General features: G+C 35.5%; 2 protein-coding genes across 2 annotated transcripts; both read right to left on the minus strand.

The window, feature by feature from the left end:
* Positions 1-3440: 3440 nt before the first annotated feature.
* LOC143592244 (uncharacterized) lies at positions 3441-3764 on the minus strand. Its single transcript, XM_077072200.1, has one exon. It carries the CDS (start codon positions 3762-3764, stop codon positions 3441-3443), a length of 324 nt encoding a protein of 107 aa, XP_076928315.1.
* Positions 3765-8890: 5126 nt separating this feature from the next.
* Positions 8891-14326, minus strand: LOC143592246 (uncharacterized). The gene is made up of 3 exons (XM_077072201.1): positions 13146-14326; positions 10878-11049; positions 8891-9983 (listed from the first exon to the last, which is right to left on the minus strand). The coding sequence occupies exons 1-3, from the start codon at positions 13899-13901 to the stop codon at positions 9520-9522; spliced, it is 1392 nt and encodes a 463-aa protein (XP_076928316.1). The 5' UTR covers positions 13902-14326; the 3' UTR covers positions 8891-9519.
* Positions 14327-23604: the final 9278 nt, after the last annotated feature.

Here is a 23604-nt window from a genome sequence, read left to right on the forward strand (position 1 = left end):
CTCTGCTGGTCCCATGCTAGGCCTTGGTGATTTGTAACTAGTAATGGCAGTGTTACAGACCACCTCAACCTTGTTGTTCGATAAGTTAAAGACTCTTCTGTTGGGTGTCCCAACAACGTAGCCAACCAAAATACCTTCATCAGCTTTTTCACCAAACTTTGAGTTAGTCTTTAATATCGAACATGGGGACCCGAAAGGTTCAAGACCTTTCAGATTTGGCTTTCTACCATGCATAAGTTCATAACAGGTTTTATTTAATCTTTTAACAGTTAAAACACGATTAAGGATATAACAGGCCGTAGCAACGGCCTCGCCCCAGAACACCACGGGAAGTTTAGCGTCTGCCAGCATAGTCCTGGCGCATTCGATTAGAGTTTTGTTCTTCCTTTCAGTTACTCCATTTTGTTGCGGAGTATATGATGCGCTATACTGATGTTCAATCCCTTTCTGCAAACAAAACATCTCCATTTGGTAGTTCTTGAACTCCGTTCCATTGTCACTTATGATGAACTTTACCTTTCTCCCAACAATATTTTCCACTTTGGTAATCAAGTTAATTACCAACTGAACCGTTTCATCTTTTCCTTCAGAAAATAAACCCATGAGTAACGCGAGTAATCATCAGTTACAACCAAGCAATATGATGTTCCTCCTAGACTCTTGACATTTACGGGACCAAAAAGATCCATGTGGAGCAAATCCAAAGTGCTGACAATTGAGTTAACCCTCTTGGAGTGATGTGGCTTCTTGTGCTGTTTTCCTTTCTTGCATGACAAACATTGGTCTTCAAAATTGAAGTTCTTCAATGGAACTCCAAGTACCAGCCCATTCTTGACAATGTAGTTCATCTTACGAAGATGAAAATGACCCATTCTTCGGTGCCACAATTCTGATTCAGACTCTGTTGTTTTTGACATAAGACACGACTCTTCCGTCGCCATCTCAGTTAACCGCATGTCCATGACATAAGTGTTCTTTTCTCTTGGAGCTTTCATCACAACCCAGGTTTCAGGGATCTTGAAACCAGGATAAAGCACGAGTTCCTCATCTTTTGTGAAATGCACTGTATATTCTTTGTCACATATCTGAGAGACACTTAAAAGATTGTGCTTTAACTCCTCCACAAAATTGACCTTTTCCAACTTGATTCTCCCATTAGCAACAGTACCAATGCCAGTAATTTTCCCTCCATTTTCTCCTGCAAAACTAACCCTTCCTCCTTGAACAGTCTTCCAATCACGTAACAATTTCTTGTTACCAGTCATGTGCCGGGAACATCCACTATCTACAACCCACAAGTTGTTTACAGTCCTGCTCGACTGTTCCTGCACAATTAAAGAGAAGAATTAGAAGCGGGGGACCCAAGACCTTTTGGTCTTGGGTTGATCAAACCTTTTGGCATACATCCAATTCCTTGGTTGTCCAAAGTTCCTTTTAGAGAAGTTTCTATTTGAACTGAATGGAGAATTTCTAGAACATTTATTATGAGACCATCCATATTTCCTTGAGTTTCTAGCACTAATTGATTCATAGTTACTTGATCTGTAATTAGTTGAGAAAAAATGAGGCTGGTTTCTTTGAAATCTTGGATTATTCCAACGATTAAAGTTGTTTGTGTTAGTATTTTTACCAACATCAGACTTAGAGCTTGTTTTATTCTCGTTAGAAGTTGACTTCACATTTCTAGATTTTCTCCGTTTCAGAGGACAGTCATTGACAAAGTGTCCTATCCTGTTGCATCTAAAACAACGGTTGTTCGAATTATTTGTGTTCTTTTGAACGTTTGTATCAAAAGTAGCTTTAGATGATGAGGTTGTGTCCCTATCTATTTGTCTCACATAAGGGGGAACAAATGGGTTTAACGAAGATTTCTTTTTGTCGAATTCATATTTCTCCCCCCGTTTGAGTAACACAACTTCATCCTTCATCTCAACAGACTCAGAGGATTTGTCTGACTTTGATGATACAGGACCTGTGACATCGGGACTTGTGACATTAGAGCTTGTCTGAACAGTTTCATTCATATCAACATCTGTGGTGTTTTAATGAACCTTAACGGATACTGTCTGACCAGTTTCAACACAAACAGATGTCTGATTAACAGGATTATAAGTATAATTGTTGTTGAAAGGTGGTGGAACTTTAGTGTATTCGATTCCCCCTTTGTTGTTTGGGGAACATTGAACACTAAGAATGTGATAAAGAACTACAGAAGAATTTCTAAATTGCTTAATTTTCCTGTTCAGTTCCACCACTTTTACTTGGTAATCAGCTATCTGTTTGTCCTTTTCAGCTATAAGTTTGGTCTTTTCCTCTACAACTTCATAGCTAAGATCAATTACTTTTATTTTTTCAGCTAGGGTGGCCTTAAGGCTTCTTATATATTTTTCACTAGCTTTTATTTTTACAGAATAGCTATTTTCTTTAGTTTTAGAATAGTGATATTCTTCTTTTAATTTTTTTAATTCAGTATCCAAACTAACAAACTGATCGGTTAAAGCTGTCAATTGATCAGACAGTTTTTCACATTGCTCGCAGTGAGTTTCAGAACATACCTCTGATAGCTGAACATTCATTTCTGCCATGTATGCTTGATTCTCCACTGACTCTCTATCACATCTTCCAGTCTCAATATTTACCAGGTTTGCCTGCTCAATTACCTCCTCAACTTGTATATTCCAGTTATACTCACCGTTCTGTTGAGATACCATAGCCTTGATTTCATTTCCACTTCCATTCTGTTGGGTAGGCCTGTTCTGACTTCGTTCGACTCTCTCATTTGTACACTCTCTAGCAAAGTGGCCATTCTGTTGACAGTTCTAGCAACGAACCTTTGACTTGTCGAACCCCGGTCTCTCTCCATCGAACTTTCTACCAGTTTTCTTCATAAACCTCTTCACACTTCTTACAATCATTGTCATTTGCCATTGCAGATCCATTTCTTCCATGTCATTGGCGTCTATCTGATCATAGTCCTCATCCAAGGTTGCAGGATCTACTATCTTTCCTTTGATGTAATTCTCATATGAGGCATTGAAGGAGGCATAAAGAGCAAATTGTTGTTCAGCTGACTTCACCCTCATAGGCATCTGTGAGTAACTCTTGTTAGATGCATTGCTTGAGGAATTTCCAAATGAGGACTGAGGTTTTGACGAACTACTTTCACCCGCTACAAAGCATATGTCCCCATCCATATTCATCAACACATGACCATCTTGAGTAGAGTTTGTTTCACCTCCTGAGTAATACGCAGTCATTTCGGATTTAGAGCTTGAATTTGGAGACCCTTTTGCACCATACATTCCCGGATCCTGAACCTGATCAGTAGGAGTCTCTTTTCTTATCATGTTGAGCTCATAATTACGTAACTTATTGACCAGTGTTTCCAACTCGAAAGTTTCAAAATCTTTATCATCTCTTATCAAGACTGTGTATATTTCTCATTTGGGCGGTAGAGCATCCAGTAGTTTTTCTACAATTTCTGCCTCTGTGTATTTGATGGTGTAGTTGTTCAACTCAGTCATTAGGTGATAGTATCTTGTAATTATATCATCGAGCGACTCATTCTTAAGGTACTTAAACACTGAGAATTGAGTTTTCAACAGTTTTGACTTTGAATTACGAATTCCAACGTTTCCTTCATAGCGATTCTGTAGTTCTTCCCACAACTCTCCAGCGGTCTTGTACTTTTTGAAGGTATGGTGGATCTCTTGAGGTAGTGCCATTGTTATGGCAGCTAGTGCTTTACTTTCTGCTTCGTACATTTTCTTTTCATCATCCTCCATCTTATTGTATTTCTTAAGTTGTTCACGACCTTCAAACTCAGTAGTCGGTGGAATGTACCCATCTTGAATACAGACCCACATCTTTGCATCTTGATATTTCACATACTGTTCAAACCTATCTTTCCATGCAACGAAATCAGTTCCTTTCAGAAGTTTTGGAGCTTTAGTTGCTGAACCAGCTTCAACCTCCATCTTTACCAGTTCTGTGATGTTTATCGAAGTCATACTTGAACGAAACGAGACCTAGAATCCAAATACAATATACTGTGAACAGTAAGCAGCGAACTTATGAGAACTTCGCTACTTACTAACTTCGCCTTGTCCCCAACTTCGCTAACCTTATAACTTCGCTGATATTACAACTTCGCTGACCTTATAACTTCGCTCACCTTATAAGTTTGTTGAAACCCTATATCTTCGCTAAAACCCTAGTATCGTTTGACGGCAACTTTGCCAGATGAACTGCTTAGAACAGCAGGGTTGATACGTCTGATTTGAAGGCTACGAGAGTGACAGGAAGATGCGATTGATGAGTATTGTGGAGACACTTACAAAGGAGCTGTGTTTCAACGTAAAACAGTTCCGTGAATGGTCTAACGGGACAATTTTAACACTCATGTGATAATCCCGAACCACACAATCACGAGTAAAATGCTCTGATACCAATTGTAGATTCCTAGCCGGATCTACACAGGAGTATCTCGTAACACGAGGGTGCGGAATCCCCTACGTATACGATACGAGTGCTAACACGAAGAACACGTAAATCACACGTAAACACACGAACATAAAGGAATACTTGTTATATTGAAAAGTCAATAACCTAAGACACCAAAACACGTAACACTTAGCTTACACAATATTGTCGTCCGAAGTTGTATCAAAATGAGCCGAAGTTAGGATACATATATAACACGACAACTTCGCCTAACATGTTAGGCGAAGTTGTCCTAACTTCGCTTCCCAATTTCGCTAAATACTAAAGCAAACTAACACGTTCAACATAATACGAACAATGTATCGATTATAGACACAAATAAACACAAGATAATGAACTACTGGCATTATACACCAACAGTAGTAGCATATAGTTAAATGAAATCAAATTATAATTAACAAGATTCAAAGAATAAGCAAGTGACAATCTCATTTGTATGTATGGTTTTTCACAGCGAAAGAACAATGAAAATACAAATGTTAAAATAAAATTACATAAACTTGGAATGCATCTTCACTAAAATTGTTAAAAAATCATAACTTACCATCTTCTTATTATTGACCGACACAAAATCACGTCCAAAAAGATTGATTTGATTACTCCTTAAATCACGCATAGCTTCCTTTTATTACCGAATTATATTGCTTACCAAAGTTGTGAGCTCAATCACAATATAAAACATATTGCAAATCCTAATCACGTCTCACTCCATCACATCCAACAATTCCACCGCCCTACCACCACAGTCATGCAACTTGCTGGAAACCGCCACCACTAACGATTGTTATCGAAGACAACCATCATCGCTGAGGACGATTCCGAGTTTGCTAGGAATCATCGTTAAGCGGCCGAAGTAACAGCCACCACCGGGGTTAAAATCGCCGCTGCTGTTGTTGTTTGTTTGGGCCGATTTGCAACCGTTAAATATGATCGAATTGTCTTACGCATGACGAACGGTTAATATGTCAACAAAAGGTTCTTGTGATTCTTTTTGGACAAGTTAGACTGCTTGCTATTTGGCTAACAGTTAAAGGTACGGATTCTGTGTTCTTCTACTCTTAGCGTTATATTGTTTTCATTGATCTCGTAGTGTACGGATTTCCTGGTCCTTTTTCTTTTAGCTCAATATTGTTTTCGAATTTCTCATAGTGTATGGGTTTTTGATCCGTCACTTATAGCAAAGGTCCTTTTTGTTCATTGATTAACTATTGACATCGTAGTCGTCAACTTTTCATAAATTATTGTTGCACATATTTTTCTCCTATTTCTTTTTAGTATGTACTCAATGGAATTTGGGGAAAATGTGTGATGAGAGATAATTAAAGTTTAGATTATGGAGAACATGGAATATATTTGGGAATTTAATATTTGGTATCATCGTAAGGTTTAAATGCGTTTTAGGGTTTGAGACTCTAATTAAATTGTTATTAATGAACCTAACTGACCGTATCGAGTGACACGTCAGCCCTAACCAGGCCGGGGTGTTACACTATCTTACTTTAATATCCCATAGCATTACTCACTATAATCTTCTTCTATAAATAACTATCTCATAAAAATCATCCACTTTAATATTAAAGCATAATCAACTTTTACATAATAAAGAGTTTCAATAATACTTAGCTCTTCTCAGTTTTAATTATTCTTTAAGACATGATATGACTATCTTACTGCTCTTTCTAAAAACAATCATTCCATTAAAAACTGGATCATAACAAATAGAATGAGTCAGTCATAATGTCTCTTACGATAACGATAATCAAGAACTTATATAAATAAATATTATCACTAGAGTTATTCTAGATTTAGTTTTTCCTAAGACTAATCAAAAATAACTCGTAAGATTCATGCACTCCTTAACGCCTTGTTCTTGAGTTTTTTAACCAAAGAAAGAAAAAGAAAGGAGAGGGAAGGATAAGAAAGGGAAGGGAAGGATAAGAAAGGGGAGGGAAGGGAAGGAAATTTTTTTTAATAGGTGTGTTCTTGAGTTGGAAGGAAATTGAAGGAAACGAAAGGATAACTTATTGGGAAAATACTTATCCTTAGTAATCATCCCATTTTTTGGAGGATAATTTATTAGGATAAAACATCAATTTAATCTCTCATAACTCCTCATACTCCTTTCATTTCCATCCTAATAAAAATTCAAGAACACCCATTTTTCTAAATATCCTTAGTTTTCCTTTCATTTCCCTAATTTAAAAAAACTCATGAACAGGGCGTAAAAGTTCTAACTATAAGGTTAAATGACATTACTGAATACATGATAATGTACAATACTATGACCCATAAAGTTAAGAGCTCACACATGGAAATAAATATAATTTTCTAAGGCATTACATACTAAAATTTTCTATTATTACAATTTGTTGACTTAAGTATCAACTATAACACTCATAAGTACGAAAGGAAAACGAGTATGTTGATCAGCAACATATGTACAAGAAAAGAAATGTATTGTACTGAAATAAGGATTATAGATGACTAAAGAATAATAAAGAAACCGATAACTAAAAGTCTCACTCATAAAGCGCTTATAATAATGACGGGTTATTGATGACTATGCGCAAAATCATATCATGCTATGAATTATTAACTATTAAATTTCCTCATCAGTTTTGATTTTGTACGTCTCTTAATATGTTCTGCATGCATAATGACATATAGACGAATTAATATACAAATCAAACGTTCTGAAGGGCTTACTTGAAAATTTTGATCATAACTACTTAGGTTTTAAATAAGGACTGCAGTATGATTAATGGGGGTCTTGAACTGATGTTAATTCAATGATTGTATTTCTTTGCTTCAATTTAAGTTTAAAACTAAAATGAGTGTTAACTCCTGATCAGGCTTATCTAATACTCATAATAAATGATTACTCGACCAAGTGGGAGAATGTAAGATTAAATATATAATTATATATATTTATATATGACCATTATAATTATTTATATTATAATAGATCAATATATTAACTATACCTTATTATATATTTGTTTGGTAATTGTTGATGGGCCATATTACCCTTACTAACTAATTAAGGGTTTCCCCTTGGGTGTATATATAGAGAGATAAATATTAACATCATAACCTAATCATACACACATAACAATTTGTGTGCCTCCTATCTCCTAAAACCGGGTTCCTCTCAAGAAACCCAACACAATCCTTAACTATACATCATAAAGGGGAACTCGACCAAACTGACAACCATGTCGTCTACATCCTTCTCTGTTGCAGTTACTACTCTCTTTGCTATAACAGGTTCATAGGTTTAATATTATCATGTTTTCTATTACTTACATGAAGAACTGATCAACATGAATTACAATTTAATTTATAGGGCTTTACTTCCCCGGTTAAAGGTTATACAGTTTAATAGGTGTTCACTTTCTTTGGAGGTTCGAATGTTCAAATCTCACAATAGACATTTCATCAAGTAGGTGTGTGTCGAATTGTCAAATATTATTCACTTCAACCCCATAATCACAAGTTTAAAGTTCTGTAACTCATGAAGTTGTGGTAAAATGGAACTTTTTCAATACAAAATCCAAGAGAATTTACCTTAACCGGACATGCTCAAATATGAGGAAAGTTGAAACAGTTTGTCCATTTAATTGCGAAAGTGGAAGAAGTAATTGGACAGTTGGACTGTAGCAACAAAGTTGGAAGAAGTAGGTTTTTCTGAATGATCATTTGGTCTCAATGTTATGCCCTGAATCACCAACGACCAAATGAATGATTTTGATCCTTTGTTTATGTAGTAGTCAATTTCGGGGAGTTCTTTGATCCTTTGTTTATGTAGTAGTCAATTTCGGTCTGGTCATGTATTAGTACCCGGTTAGGTCCGGGAGCCTGTTTACTCGGCAATAAACATGTCTAGGTTAATGTTAAATTATATATTTAGCTAAACATATCATGCTCTAGTTGAAGATCCTTATGTTAAATACTATGTCGTGTCAAACACAAGTTGTTTAACACAGACATATTTTGCCAGGTCTACTCGACCTCAAGATATAGGAATATGTGTTTGAGAACCGGCAAATATATTTAGCAGCCAATACGGTTTAAAAGTTACGCCCATTTAAAATTGAGAATATTACTAGCCGCTTTACTTTATCTAACTAATACTCAGACACCACACATTTTGCTAACTTTTGGATCAACTTCATTTGATGTATCAAGTATTAATTTGAGTTTTGAGTCTAGAAGATGCCACCATGATAGACTATCTAGATGCATCTTACTAATCATTAAAGTTTGGTGAGAAGCTAATCCAAGAGTTAAGAGACTCTTCTAATTGGATTAGTTGGAAGGGGGGGGGGGGGGGGGACATGAAAGATTGACCATAACTTCAAACCTACATTACTAGTACTATTTTTTTATATATAACGACGATAATCATCTAAAATGTTTACCTAGGAAAGATTTGATCCTAGAACCCTTCAGATGGCATTCAAGTGCTAGACCACTAGCTAGGCCATCTTGTGATTGTTAATTTTCTTTTATTAACATAAAATGCGTAAACTGTTGATTAGCACAACTTACATGTCGAATTATTGTTTTAACTATGAAATTGTAATTTCGAAAATTGACAAAATAGTCAAATTTAGAAGATTCTTATAAAATGATACCTCTTGTATTGATTATTTAATTAAGTTTTTATCCAAGTTTGTTTGAGAATTTTTCTCTGTTAATTTTTGCTTTCTCTTTGCATCAAAAGTGAAAGCTAATATAATAAAAATTTCATATCCAAATTATATTTAACAAAAAAGGGAAGCAAATCAAATGCACACAGCCAGGCAGAAGATTAACAAAAAAAAAGATATAGAAAACTCGATGCATAATTAAAAGGATGAATAGAAGTTCAATTCCAACTAATTCGCAAGCAATCATGCATGGTAATGATACATTAAAGATTAATGCACCGATAAAGATTGCCAAATGAATATCCGTGACATAATTTGGATAGTAAACAGGTCTCATACTATGGTTTTAAAAGTGCAACTCTTTTCAAGCCTTTGCCTCGATTTTAAGACTCTCAAGAAGCATGGTCTTCATTTTAGCGACCAGTTGTTGCATCTGTTCTCTTGAATGCAGTGGTGCAGGGTAAACACACGCGCAGTCCAACTGTCCATCTCGTATGGTATCAAAAAGGCCAATGGATGGGCCGATTCCATGAGCCGATGCACACCCTATATAGTCTTCTAGTCCAAGTTGACGTTCAATGTCACTAGAATTCTCAGTGATGGGATCCTCAAAAGCACTTACCAATGAAGTTCTCAGGGAAGATGAAGGTGTTAAACTCGGGTTTTCTATGGCTTTAGACATGAGAAAGTTCAAGTCAGCCATGTCTGAGAAATGTTTATTGTTGTTTTTTGAGTTTTCAAATGTCGTGTAGATCTTAGTTGCCAAGTCCCATAAGGTTTCTTCTCCTTTCACTTCTTGACTTGATGAGATGGCAGAGTGGTAAAATCCTGAAGGATATGTAGGACCATTAGTTCATGTATATACAAGTAACAAGCAAACTTACGTACTCGGTAATATCTCATTAATAACGTCGGGTTTAAGATGGGAGATAATCTTGCATAAGTAGCTAGTTTTACAACCTAAATTATAAATTACCAAGTCATTGTTGAATACCAAAAGGCCTAAGTTGCTGGTTTTGTAGCCTAAACTATTGTAGAATATCAAATTAAGGGTCTTTTGTCTAGCGGTGTCAGGTAATAAGACTTTTTCTTTCAAGGGTTATGTGTTCAAGTCTCGTCTTAAAGATTTAATTAGGAGTAAATTAGAGACTATGTTAGTTTGTCGTTTAGAAAAACAAGTTGAATTATGTGTAATGTGTGAATGCGTACATATATAGAATTGATTTCTATATTTGACTTTATGAAGTCTTTTAATATGAAAACAAATAAAACTGAAATCACACAGAAAAAATAAATAAATGTATCACACATGAACTTTTCAGCAATATAAATGTCCAACAACTCATAGAGAATTCATGTCTCTCATTCAATGAAAATTTCTCATTGTGACTTAATTAATTTCAGACAGCTCAAGCCAGTTCATTAAAAGCAACCATATGCTCTTCTTACAATGTTTGGCAATACAAGTACATGTATGTATTGAAGAACTAAGGATCATCACTCATGTGTCACTTTTGATACAACCATATGGACTTATGGTAATAATTTTTATATAGAACATGTCCTAAGTCCTAATTCCGAAATTCCTTTATAATGTGATGCATACATAACTTGCACCTATTTAGTATGACAAGCTACATATTTATTTATGCACGAACTTGTAATTAGTGGTGTATTAAGTTTGTTAATATGTTTTTTTATGAAAATAATTAACGTACATACCAAAGTCATGGACAGATAGAGATGGTTGGAGATATGCGCGGCAATCATTTAGGAAGACCACTCCATACTTCTTCCGGTGGTTGTTATTAGGGCGTCGTTTGGAGGAGTACGCGGCAAGTAGTGTTGCAGCAACCAAAGCTCCACACAGTTTGATTCCTCTCAACTTGCATTCCTATCAAATGGACAAATACGTAAGTTATATAGCTATATAATTCAATCTTGTGGCAAATTGACCCATACTAGGAATCCTAAAGAGAAAGTACGTTAATCTTTGCCAACATTTGTACTATAGTGTGCTTTATACTCTATGAGAGGTGAAGGGGAAGTGGGCGAGTGGCGTAGGCTATCGTTCAAGGAAACACCACGTCACCCATGCCTAAGTGTTTTTCGAGTGTTGAGTCCTTGAGTGAGCTCACACACTATGGGTTTGATGATTTGTACTGTTAAAAAAGGCTATAAAAATTGAAACTTTAAGACAAAAAGAAAGAGAAAAGAAAACACATCTATATACATCAAACAAATTTTTTTTACACAAAATCATTCATAATGGATTCATCTTCATCGTCTTGCTCTGAGACTAATGAGATTTTAATCACAATAATCTTAGGCGCGGTGCAATATTAGTACAACAAGCTAAAATTTGACATCCAAGAACAGAAAAAATCTTATTTAAACTTTGACCTTGGATGAAAACAAAAGAAATTCAAATGAGTAGTTCAAGAATATGTTAGAAATGATATCGAATGAGTATATGGTATCCTAAAACAACGTTGGCACATCATACAAAATCTGGAATGGTTTTGGACAGTAAACATAAATTATATTAATTCTTTAAAAATAATTGATGAGTATATTACATAATTTACAGTCACTCACTAGGTATAGCGCCTCTTGAGTGATTTGAGTATTAATTCTGTTTCTCTAGCTCCTATATGGCATTATCCTCACCACTCACTAGATATAACACACATCAATTGAGAAAGTGCATGCTACTCTACTATAGCTAAGAATCGCTTGCAAGAAAAGTTTGAACTCAATCGGCTCTCATGTCGAAGATTGGTAATGTAACCTAATGAAGACTGGTAACGTCTTGACTGAAAAATTAGGGTTAGTCTATATATTCCAATTTATGGTTAAACATTATACAACATATAACATATGATGCAATCGAGTTATGATTTATTAAGATACGAAAGCTATGTTTAATAGGAGTTTATGAGTTATATATACTTTATTATATATTGAGAGTATAAGAGCATTCCCGGCAGGTCGCCCATCCCCATATATATATATATATAATTACAAAAAAAATCAATATATTTCTTTGTCATTTTAAATTAAATAGTATTTTTCTATACATTTATCATTACAGTTTTATGTCTCCTTTACTCAAAACCAAATCAACAAATATAAATGAGGGCAAACAACGTTCTCTCATATTTACGAAAAATCACTATCATATCTCCACGTCCACACTATATTTTCACTTACAACCACTCATAACCACATCCTATAATTTGTAAAAGCCTCTAACATAATAAGTTCAGAGAAACTGTTAGGAATGCTCTAATAAATTAATGATGGGAAACCGCATAGCATACCGAGAGTAGAGAAATCATTTTTTTTTTCCTGTAAGATGAGTATTATTGTTGTTGTTATTATTTTATTATTATAGGTATCATTAATTATATTTTGCAGGTTTTACTCTTTATTACTACATTTATTTTCCTGTTTTCTGAGAAAGAAAAAAACAAGAATATATTAATTTAACTAGATATATCAAAAGTCTTAGTGACTGATTTCTTCAGAAATGGTGGTTGCAATTTTAATGAAGTTGAGAGTCTAGTCTTATAAATGTAATTTTCACTACATTTATCAGTTTAGGCATATGATTCTTTGTTTGTCTTTATTATGTAACTTATACTGATTTGTCTAGCTTATTGCTAGGTTTCTTCTTCTTTTTCTTTTTTTTTTATAAATATATTTGTAGTTGTTCTATTATGTTCACCAGGGAGGTGATTTAATTACTACCACAAAAAGTAGGTATGTTGTACTCTTGGATGTGAATGTTGTAATTAATACCTTAAAAACACATGTTTGATGTTTGTATACTTATGTTGGATTGTTGGTACTGTGTGTGAATTTTTTTTTTTACTGATCCACAATCTCATACATCAGAAAAGTTGGTTGCACAATCTCATCATGTCATTAAACATATATATTTTGAATGTGAAAGACAATAACCAGATAAAGGTAAATTGAACTTACAGCCAATAGCATATGAGTTTCTTGTGAGCTCATCTTCAGTCTCACCACCTCGGAATGCCTAGGCGATTTCACATCCTTAAACTTCAAGTTTGTGAGCGTAAGTGAGTTAACCGAGTATGCCACCATGTCCATCCCATGTGCCCAAAACGTCTTCTTGGCTTTCCCAACAGGAATAAGTTCCTCTATTCCAACATTGCCCTTCTCCTTATACCCTCCCCCTTCACCCCCCATTGCCTCCTTCAATTCCTTAAGCAATGAAACTGCGGTGGTGCGATCGCATATCACGGCATGTATCCTCAACACCAGCACCCATTTCTGGTCCGGTAAGGTGTACACGTTAGCAAACCATAGATGCAACCCTCCCATGCAAGATGAACGGGTAGTGATATCAGACCAGTCGTTGATATTTAGTTCATGCTCTAGGATCACATGTAAAGGTGACAAGGATTCATTCGTTAGGGTCCGTAGGAGCTCGGATGTTTTCAACTGGCTTATGATGTTGAGACGGAGGTGAGGGGTAGGAGGGTTCATGATGAAAGAAGTTGAGGTGTTTTTGTGTAGCATGGAGTTAAGGATAGGATGGTCATTTTGGAGTTTTTGGAGGGCTTTCTTGAACAATGGGATATTAGGCTCTTTTGAAACTTGGAGTGCTAAAGCTGTGATCCCTGTCCCACCAGCCACTGCTTTGCACCAGTTTTGCTCTGTGCCCCCTAACAATCTTGGTTGGCTCTCATAGATTATTGGAGCATCACCCATTGCTATGGTTTAGTGTGAGTGTAATTGAATGTGTGTTGATAGATAGAGAGAGAGATGAGGGAACTGTGTGAGAAAGTAAGCTAAGATTGGAAGCTAGTTATAGGAAGCCATATTCAAGCAAAGATCAGAAGTTAGGTTAAGTCTTAAATGATAGTAACTCATGTTTTGAACTACTTCCTTTCTCTTTTATCATAAGATGTGGGCCAAAGGTGTATCATGTGTTTAGTAGATTTAGTATATATTCTTTAAAGCTTTTGTCAAATCATTTTCCCTAACCAAAATGAATATTTTTTTCTTGTGTCTGTATTTCTTGTGTGAAAAGGTGTACAACCGTGCCACAAAATATTGTTCGCGGTCATGAAAAAAGTTTGTGCGGCAGTCACTTGGAGAGTGGAAAAATATTGCAATAACCGGAGAGGAACTAAGAAAAAGACTTGAATTTATGTATAGGTAAAAATGTTTGTATTTATGTTTGTTTTTTAATTAATGAAATGCATTTTCTTTTTAAATTAGACAAATCATGTTAGATCTGTAGAAAACATTACTATAGAGGGAATGAGAGTTAGAGGCCGACCTAAATTGACTTGGGAGCAGAGAATCAAGCATAATTTGGTAGACTTGAACCTTTTTAAGAACATGGTTGAGAATATGAATTCTTGAAGACGTAGAATTAAGGTAAAAGGCTTGTAGGGATAAGCTAGGTAATATTTTTTGGGCTTCTCCTTACATTCTTTTTTATTACGCCTCACTATGTCATTTCTTTTCAGATTACATCTCCAGACATCTCTATTTTGTATTTTGCGCTTATTATTTTTATCTGTTTATGTATAATAATAATAATAATAATAATAATAATAATAATTATTATTATTATTATTATTGGTGTTGAACTTTGATTTTCCTTTATATTGTCTCATACATATGATTTTTGAAGCTGGGGGTCTTTGAGCCAACTTTTTATTCTTTGAGATAGAGTTACGGTGTTCCTATATTACACCATTTCCAGACTCTACTTATAGCTTTGCTATTGCTGGATTTTAGTGAGTAAGATTGATTGATTTTTAAATTACATTATTTGTTATTAGAAGAGTTATTTTATTATTTATATAAGAGAAATAGAAAGATTAAAAGGTGATATGTGTGGATGGAGATAAGAAAAGGAGAGAAAGAGAATAATGTTACGAAAGGTTGGGACGATTATTATCTAATTAGTATAATTAAAAAGTTTGGTTTTATATTTAAATTTTTTAAAACTTTTTGTATATAAGATATATTTTTGTTATGAAGTCATAATCTAACTCTTTAATAGTGTGGTATGTGTTAGGGCACGGTTTTGCGTATTGAGTCTTTGTAATTAACGTTAATGTTTTTGTTTAATATTTAATGTAATAATTAGTTTAATTATTATTTAGTTCGTTGTATGTGCAGTCTAGTTCGCTAGGGGATGTTAGCGAACTAAGACTTAAGTTTAATCCCTCCTGATTCGTTAGGGGATGTTAACGAATCAGGGGGTGTTTCGTTATTTAAATGTATGTAACGAAGTAGCGTCCGGTTCGCTAGGGGATGTTAGCGAACCAGACCTGTCTTCTATATATAGTGAACACTGTTCACGCATAATTTAAGTTTTGAGAGTTTTAATTAACAAAAACCTTGCCCGATTCCTCTCTCGATCTTCAACCTAATATTATACAAACAAACAATTGATATACATATACTGATAATATATAAACATATATAACACTTAATCAAATGTAATTATGAGCTAGATCTATATAAACGTATTAATCGATTATCCACAGATCTGAGATCTGTTATTGTTATTGTTACTGGATTGATACGATCAAACGGGTTCTAACAAGTGGTATCAGAGCTGTTGGGGCTCAATTACACTTGATTTGGTGTTTTAATTAGTTTTCTTTTTTGTTAGTTTTCTGTTCGAGAGATTTTGAATCAATTTTTGGTTGAATCGTTTGAATTATGGACGATTTGGATTGGATTTGAGTTGGTTAAGGTATAGGAAAGGTTCGGGGAATTGATATTGATTTTTGGATTGATTTTGAGTGGATTGGTATTGTTTCTGTTTTGTGTCCGAAACAGAGATTGGTTTTTGGTACAATTGAATTCGAGAAATGGATTAATTGGTTTTGAGATTTGGTGGGTTGGATTCGCGAGTTTGTTACGAGTAATTTGATAGGTAATTTGTGGTTTTTGGTAAAGTATCGACAGTGCATTACGGATTTAAGGTTTCTAGTTTCTGGGTTTTGGTGTTCATCATTTCCAGATTTCTGGAAATCCTTGATGAAGATTTGAAGATTCAAAGATGAACTTGATTCGTTATCATCCGTATGATGATTCGCTATCTTGTTTCTTTTGATTCGTTCATTAAGTTTGTTAATTCGTTATCTATTTCAAGTGATTCGTTTGCCAGTTCGTGTTAGTTGTTAATTCGTGTCATCTGATTCGCTAATTGGATAAACAGATTCGTGTGATACGTGTCCACTTCGGGATTTGTGTCATAACAACCTTTGCCACGTGGCACAAGGTGTTAGAGTTTGTTACAAACGGTTGTAACAACCTGATTCGTTATAGTTGATTCGCTATCAACCATTTGATGATTCGCTATCTTGTTTCTTTTGATTCGTTCATTAAGTTTGTTAATTCGTTATCTATTTCAAGTGATTCGTTTGCCAGTTCGTGTTAGTTGTTAATTCATGTCATCTGATTCGCTAATTGGATAAACAGATTCGTGTGATACGTGTCCACTTCGGGATTTGTGTCATAACAACCTTTGCCACGTGGCACAAGGTGTTAGAGTTTGTTACAAACGGTTCTAACAACCTGATTCGTTATAGTTGATTCGCTATCAACCGTTTGATGATTCGCTATCTTGTTTCTTTTGATTCGTTCATTAAGTTTGTTAATTCGTTATCTATTTCAAGTGATTCGTTTGCCAGTTCGTGTTAGTTGTTAATTCGTGTCATCTGATTCGCTAATTGGATAAACAGATTCGTGTGATACGTGTCCACTTCGGGATTTGTGTCATAACAAACTTTGCCACGTGGCACAAGGTGTTAGAGTTTGTTACAAACGGTTGTAACAACCTGATTCGTTATAGTTGATTCGCTATCAACCATTTGATGATTCGCTATCTTGTTTCTTTTGATTCGTTCATTAAGTTTGTTAATTCGTTATCTATTTCAAGTGATTCGTTTGCCAGTTCGTGTTAGTTGTTAATTCGTGTCATCTGATTCGCTAATTGGATAAACAGATTCGTGTGATACGTGTCCACTTCGGGATTTGTGTCATAACAACCTTTGCCACGTGGCACAAGGTGTTAGAGTTTGTTACAAACGGTTCTAACAACCTGATTCGTTATAGTTGATTCGCTATCAACCGTTTGATGATTCGCTATCTTGTTTCTTTTGATTCGTTCATTAAGTTTGTTAATTCGTTATCTATTTCAAGTGATTCGTTTGCCAGTTCGTGTTAGTTGTTAATTCGTGTCATCTGATTCGCTAATTGGATAAACAGATTCGTGTGATACGTGTCCACTTCGGGATTTGTGTCATAACAACCTTTGCCACGTGGCACAAGGTGTTAGAGTTTGTTACAAACGGTTGTAACAACTTGATTCGTTATAGTTGATTCGCTATCAACTATAGCTGATTCGTTATCTTATTTCGCTAAGTTTTTCTTGGTGATTCGTTACTGATAACTCCCTAACTCGCTAAGCTAATTCTGTGTGATTCGCTTATTCGATTCGTTAGCTTGAATTTCTGATTTGTTCATTTTTTTTGTTGTTTCGTTGATTGATTCGTTAAACTCAATCGCAATTCGTTGTCTGATCAATCTTGACTTCGTTAAGAGTTGATTCGTTATTTTACTGTTTATAGTTCGCTAAAACTGTTCATAGTTCGTTAACCTTATTCACTGTTTGATTCGTTACACCTTTAATATTTGATACTTATCAAAGATGGCCGGTATGTATGCATTGGCGTCCCAGAACATGTTGATGCAACAAATGTTGCAACTTGATACCGAGATAGGTTCACATTCGAAATGTCCAAGATTGATGAAGTTCAGTGACTTTGCCAAGTGGGAACCTAGGTTTCGTGTTCATCTAGGATCGGTTCATCCGGACTGTTATTATTGTTTAGATGAAGTCTATACAGTTCCTATGATTGGAGATGAGACTATTGGTTATACACCAAAGGCCATTTCACAATACTCAGTTGAAGAAAAGAAAGCATTAGAGATAGAAACAAAGGCTTATTCTACTCTAACCATGGCTTTGCATGAGAATATTTTTCATCAAGTGGGTAGCATAAAAATATGTGCTTCTTTGTTTCAACATATCCGAATGAGGAGTATGGGAAATACAGCTGAAAGCAAGAAGGTGATGCTTAAGTTTCAATTCAGAAACTTTAATTTACTTAAAGGTGAGACAGTTGAAGAAATGATAACAAGATTCAATCACTTGATTGCTGAGATGGACAAGATGAAGTTGGAAGTCTCTGAGAGAGATAAAATTGACACTATTAAGAGTGTACTTCCAAGTTCTTATTCCACATTCTTAATGGTTCTCAAGGAAAATGATTATTTCTTGAATGAAGATTTGACTGCTATTGAATTCTTACAAAAGATTGAAGCTAGGGAATATGATCTTAAGTGCCAAAAATCTTCTAAATAAAGTCAAGATCCTTCATTCTATGGTGGGAGTATGCCTCTAAGTTCAACTATTTCTCCATTGACTGCGTTCCTTACTCAAGCTCCAAGTGAAAATGCAACTACAGTGTATAGTGATCCACGAGCTTGTTTTTATACATCTGGTAATACTGGATCTTCTGGTATCTCTGGATCATCTGGAGGATCGGGAACTTCATCATCTACAAATCAATTCTCATCTCAAACCAATGTCAACATCAAGGAAGCAGAACAGAATTTCGCATTTTTGTCTGCCTTTATGTCATCTTACGAGAATTTGGTGAGTAGCAAAATTGCAACAAGTGATTTAACCGATGAAGACTATGATCAAATTGATCCCGATGATCTTGAACTCATGGATTTAAAATAGAACATGGCAATGATTGTTCGTAAGGTAAAAAGATTCATGCAAAGGACTGGAAAAGATCTTCCTGCTCTGAATAAGAAGTTGGGTTTTGACAAGTTGAAGGTAAAATGTTATAATTGTCAAGAATTCGGACATTTTGCGAAAGAATGTGACAAGCCAAAGAAGGAGTATACTGGTCCTCGTGGTCAAAATCAAAATTCTTCTACACCACGAGTCAATGATACTGAAAAGAAACCGTCTACTTCTGGGTCACATGCAGTGTTAGCTGATGGAGGTGATTGGTCACAACGACTATTGTGCAATGATAATCAAGCTAATCTAGCTATGTTTGGGTTTCCTGAATACACACAAGATATAAGTGGAAGTGAAGTTTCTTCTGACGCTGAAACTGAGTCTGAATCTGATAATCAAAGTGAAAAGCTTCCAACTAGCTTTGCTTGTATGGCTAAGATCAGTGATTCTGCTACATCTGCCTGCATGGCCAAACAAAGCAAGGTTAGTAATTCTAATTCTAAATTATCATGTGTTTATTGTGAGTATAATAAGTCAAAGATAGACTCATTAAAACTTCAAAATGATAATCTGCTAAAAGAGATTGTGTCTTTAAAAGATACTTATAGGCAATCCTTGACCTCTCAAATCAACTCGAGAGAGAAAATTGAGGCATTAACTATAAGCAATCATGATCTTAAAGCCGAGTTATCGGTGAAAATGATAATTAATGACCAAAAGTTTCAAGAAATTTTGAAACATCGTTCGAAAATAACCGAACTTGAAAATGAGGTTCTTGAGTTGAAGAACAAATTGGGTAAATTTTGAAATTCATCTTTTCTGTTAAATGAAATTATTGAAGTTTCTGGAAAATAAAAGGATTCAAAGAAAGGTATAGGTTTTCTTGAAATTCCACCACCATTTCACAATGATTATAAAATTAATCATTTTGCTCCAACTGAAGAAGATGTTATTCTTAAAGAGCCTGTGATTTCAGAAAATTCTAAACCAAGTAAGTCTGAAACTGTTAAAACCCAGTCTGTTTCTCAGAAACCTCATGTTCAAAGTAACAAAGTTTTTGTTGAAAATGTTGATAAAGTTATCATTGAGGATGTGTTTGAACCTGAAATTATACACAAGAACAAGAACATTCCAAGTTCTAATCACATACTGTGTGAACCTCATGAATTTGAGGAGGCTGTATATGGTTCACACACAACTAAAATGAAACAAGATTTGTTTGTCAAACCAGTGAAGGCTAAGAGACCAGAAAAACCCAAAACTTCTGATGAGGATTTGTTGCGTTTTATAAATCCTAATGCACTTAAGCCGTCATCTGCTCGTGTTTTTAAGTTAAAGGGGATGGATACGATGTTCACTGAAAAAGACATTCCTCTTAGTATCATTAAACCTGAACTGATTGAGAGGGTGTTTTACAATGAAACTTCCAAGGTTCGTGAACTTGAACGTCAATATGCTCATGCAAAAACATCAGTTTCATCAGATCCGATGACAAGAGCAAAGCAAGTTTTAAAACAAGCTAAACAAGTTAAATTTGTAAAATCTACCGGAACTGACACGTTGAAAAGTTTTTCGAACTGTTCTAATTTAGATTTTTACTTGAAAAAGAAATCTGAGTTATCTGATGATTTTGCTAAAAGCATGACTAAAAATGTGAGTCATCAGTCATCATCTGTGTTACATGTTCCAACAAATTCTCAACCTAATCATGTTGATATGCGAAGTTGTTTTCTTTGCGGTCAACAAGGTCATGTAGTAAGAAACTGTGGCCAGAAGAATTATCAGACTCTTCATCCTTTTATCAAGGACCATTCCAAACCGATTCCAGTGGTAAAGGAGATTCTGAAACGACCAGTGTCGTGTGCTGATGATACTCATATTATGTTTTCGAATATACATCCTCAAAAAGTTGTTCATGTGAATGAAACTCATGGTTCAGTTAAACCTAAGTTTATTCCTACTGAACCACTATGCAAAAATGTTAATTCAAATGTGGTTCAAGCTGCGTATCTAAGACGAAAGTCGAAGAAACCTGTAAATTATTCCCAAGTTGTTGAACAACAATTGAATGTAGCTAAAGTTAACTTTTCTCAAGGAAACCAAAAGGTGCCCAAGACTGAGGCCTGGGCTGCCTTTTTGAACTAATCATTTTCTTTTGTGTGTAGGGTTCATCCAAGACCATTTCTGGTGAAAACTGGATCATGGACAGTGGATGTTCTCGTCATATTACTGGAAATCTCAACCTCTTATCAAATGTGAGAAATATTCAAGGGGGCTATGTGGCGTTTGCTGGGAATTCTGGGGGTATGATTACACAGAATGGTGATGTTTCAAATGGGAAGATTACGTTTGAGAAAGTTAACTATTGTGATAAAGTGGATCATAACTTATTGAGTGTATCGCAAATTTGTGATAAGCAATACACGACAGTATTTACAGATAAAGAATGTCTTATTCTGAAACCAGGTTATGTGATTCCCGAGGACATGGTTGTCATGCGATCACCACGATCAAATGATATTTATGTCTTAAATATGAATTCTAAAGTATCTACATCGATCGAAACGTGTTTTATCTCGAAAGCAACCGAGAAAGACTCCGTACTTTGGCATCGAAGAATGGGTCACATACATGTTCGAAAGATGAATTATTTAATGGCAAACGATTTGGTAGAGGGGGTGTCGTTGAAGAATTTTAAGTTATCAGATCACTGTGTTGCTTGTAAAAAGGGCAAACAGAAGAAGAAATCGCACCCATCTAAGATATTGAATTCTATTGATACTCCACTTGAACGACTTCATATGGATTTGTTCGGTCCAGTGAATCGTGCAAGTATTTTTGGAGACTGGTATTGCCTAGTCGTGACTAATGATTATTCGAGATACTCATGGGTCTTATTTATGAGTTCAAAAGATCAAACGCCTGTTTTGGTACAAAATCTTATCACTAAAATCGAATCAATTTACAAAAAAAAGGTGAGGAGAATTCGAAGTGATAATGGAACTGAATTCAAAAACACTATATTGGATTTCTTTTGTGTTCAAAAGGGAATTCACCGTGAATATAGTGCACCTTATGTACCTCAACAAAATGGTGTTGCAGAACGAAAGAATAGAACCTTGATTGAAGCTGCAAGAACTATGCTCGCTGGTTCTAAGCTTCCTGTCCAATTCTGGAATGAGGCGGTGAACACAGCTTGTTACACGCTTAATCGGGTTTTGACTGTTAAACGACTCAAGAAGACAAGTTATGAGCTCTTGAACAATCGAAAGCCTAACTTAAAGTACCTGGAACCCTTTGGGTGTCCTTGTACAATATTGAAGAAGGATGCGGGTAAATTTGAGGAAAAAGCGATCGAAGGTTATTTCTTGGGGTATGCATCTCCAAAGAAAAGGGTATATAATTTTACATCTGGTTGTGTTGAGGAATGGTTCCATGTAATTTGCACGAAGAATTACAGCAATTTGCACGCTTAGGTGTTTGGGATTTAATCGACAAACCTGCTAGAGTCAAGAAAGCAATTCCGACAAAGTGGGTATATAAGTGTAAGAAAGATGACCGTGGGGTAATTGTAAGAAACAAAGCACGTTTGGTGGTGCAAGGTTTTCATCAGCAAGAGGGTATTGATTACACGGAGGTTTATGCTCCAGTTGCAAGATTAGAGTCAATTCGAATCTTCTTGGCTTATGCTGCTTACAAAAATATCAAAGTGTATCAAATGGATGTTAAAAGTGCTTTTCTCAACAGTGAACTTCATGAGGAAGTGTTTGTTCTACAATCTCTAGGTTTTGAAGATCCTGATTATCCTGACCGTGTTACCGTTTAAACAAGGCATTATATGGTCTACATCAAGCCCCGAGAGCTTGGTATGGCACGCTCGCCGACCATCTGACGGATAACGGCTTCAAACGTGGAACTGTCGACTGCACTTTATTTCATAAAACTATTGGTGATGATCTTCTGCTCATTCAGATCTATGTTGATGACTTAATCTTTGGGTCTACAAACGATACATTGTGTAAGGAGTTCGAGAAATCTATGCAAACCAAGTTCGAGATGAGTTCGATGGGGGAGATGAATTTCATTTTCGGGTTGAAGGTTCATCAGTCTGAGAAGGGAATCTTCATTCATAGACAAAACATGTGAACGATATCTTGGGCCGATTCAAGATTACTGCTAGAAAAATCCCTTCTACTCCTCTTCCCGTGGGTCACAATTTATCACCGGATGAATTAGAGGATACCGTTGATCCGACCCTTTATCGTGTCATGATTGGTTCTTTAATGTATTTAACTGCTTCTCGACCTGACATAATGTTTGTTGTTTGTTTATGTGCTAGGTACCAAGCTAGTCCCCGAGTGACTCACCTGGCAGCGGTCAAGCGTATTCTGCAATATCTACGAGGAAATCCTGACATCGGGTTATGGTACCCCAAAGATGATACTTTCGATTTTACCGCTTACTCAGACTCAGATTATGGAGGATGCAAGATCAATTTTAAGTCTACTACAGCAGGATGTCAATTCTTAGGAAGCCGGCTTGTTTTCTGGCAGTGTAAGAAGCAGACAACGGTCTCCATTTCAACTGTCGAAGCTGAGTATGTTGCAGCCTTGAGTTGTT

The sequence above is a fragment of the Bidens hawaiensis genome, unplaced genomic scaffold (assembly GCF_021521415.1).
Source record: "Bidens hawaiensis isolate Kalapana, Puna unplaced genomic scaffold, B.hawaiensis_p1.1 tig00040628_1, whole genome shotgun sequence".
NCBI lineage: Eukaryota > Viridiplantae > Streptophyta > Magnoliopsida > Asterales > Asteraceae > Bidens > Bidens hawaiensis.

What these genes read in the sequence shown, in the direction of transcription:
- LOC143592246 (XM_077072201.1), bottom strand. Translation starts at nt 13,901, where the DNA reads ATGGGTGATGCTCCAATAATCTATGAGAGCCAACCAAGATTGTTAGGG. An exon ending in AAACTCATATGCTATTGGCT is followed by an intron (nt 11,050 to 13,145) that starts GTAAGTTCAATT and finishes TCCATTTGATAG; the next exon opens with GAATGCAAGTTGAGAGGAAT. An exon ending in TCTATCTGTCCATGACTTTG is followed by an intron (nt 9,984 to 10,877) that starts GTATGTACGTTA and finishes CATATCCTTCAG; the next exon opens with GATTTTACCACTCTGCCATC.
- LOC143592244 (XM_077072200.1), bottom strand. Translation starts at nt 3,764, where the DNA reads ATGTACGAAGCAGAAAGTAAAGCACTAGCTGCCATAACAATGGCACTA.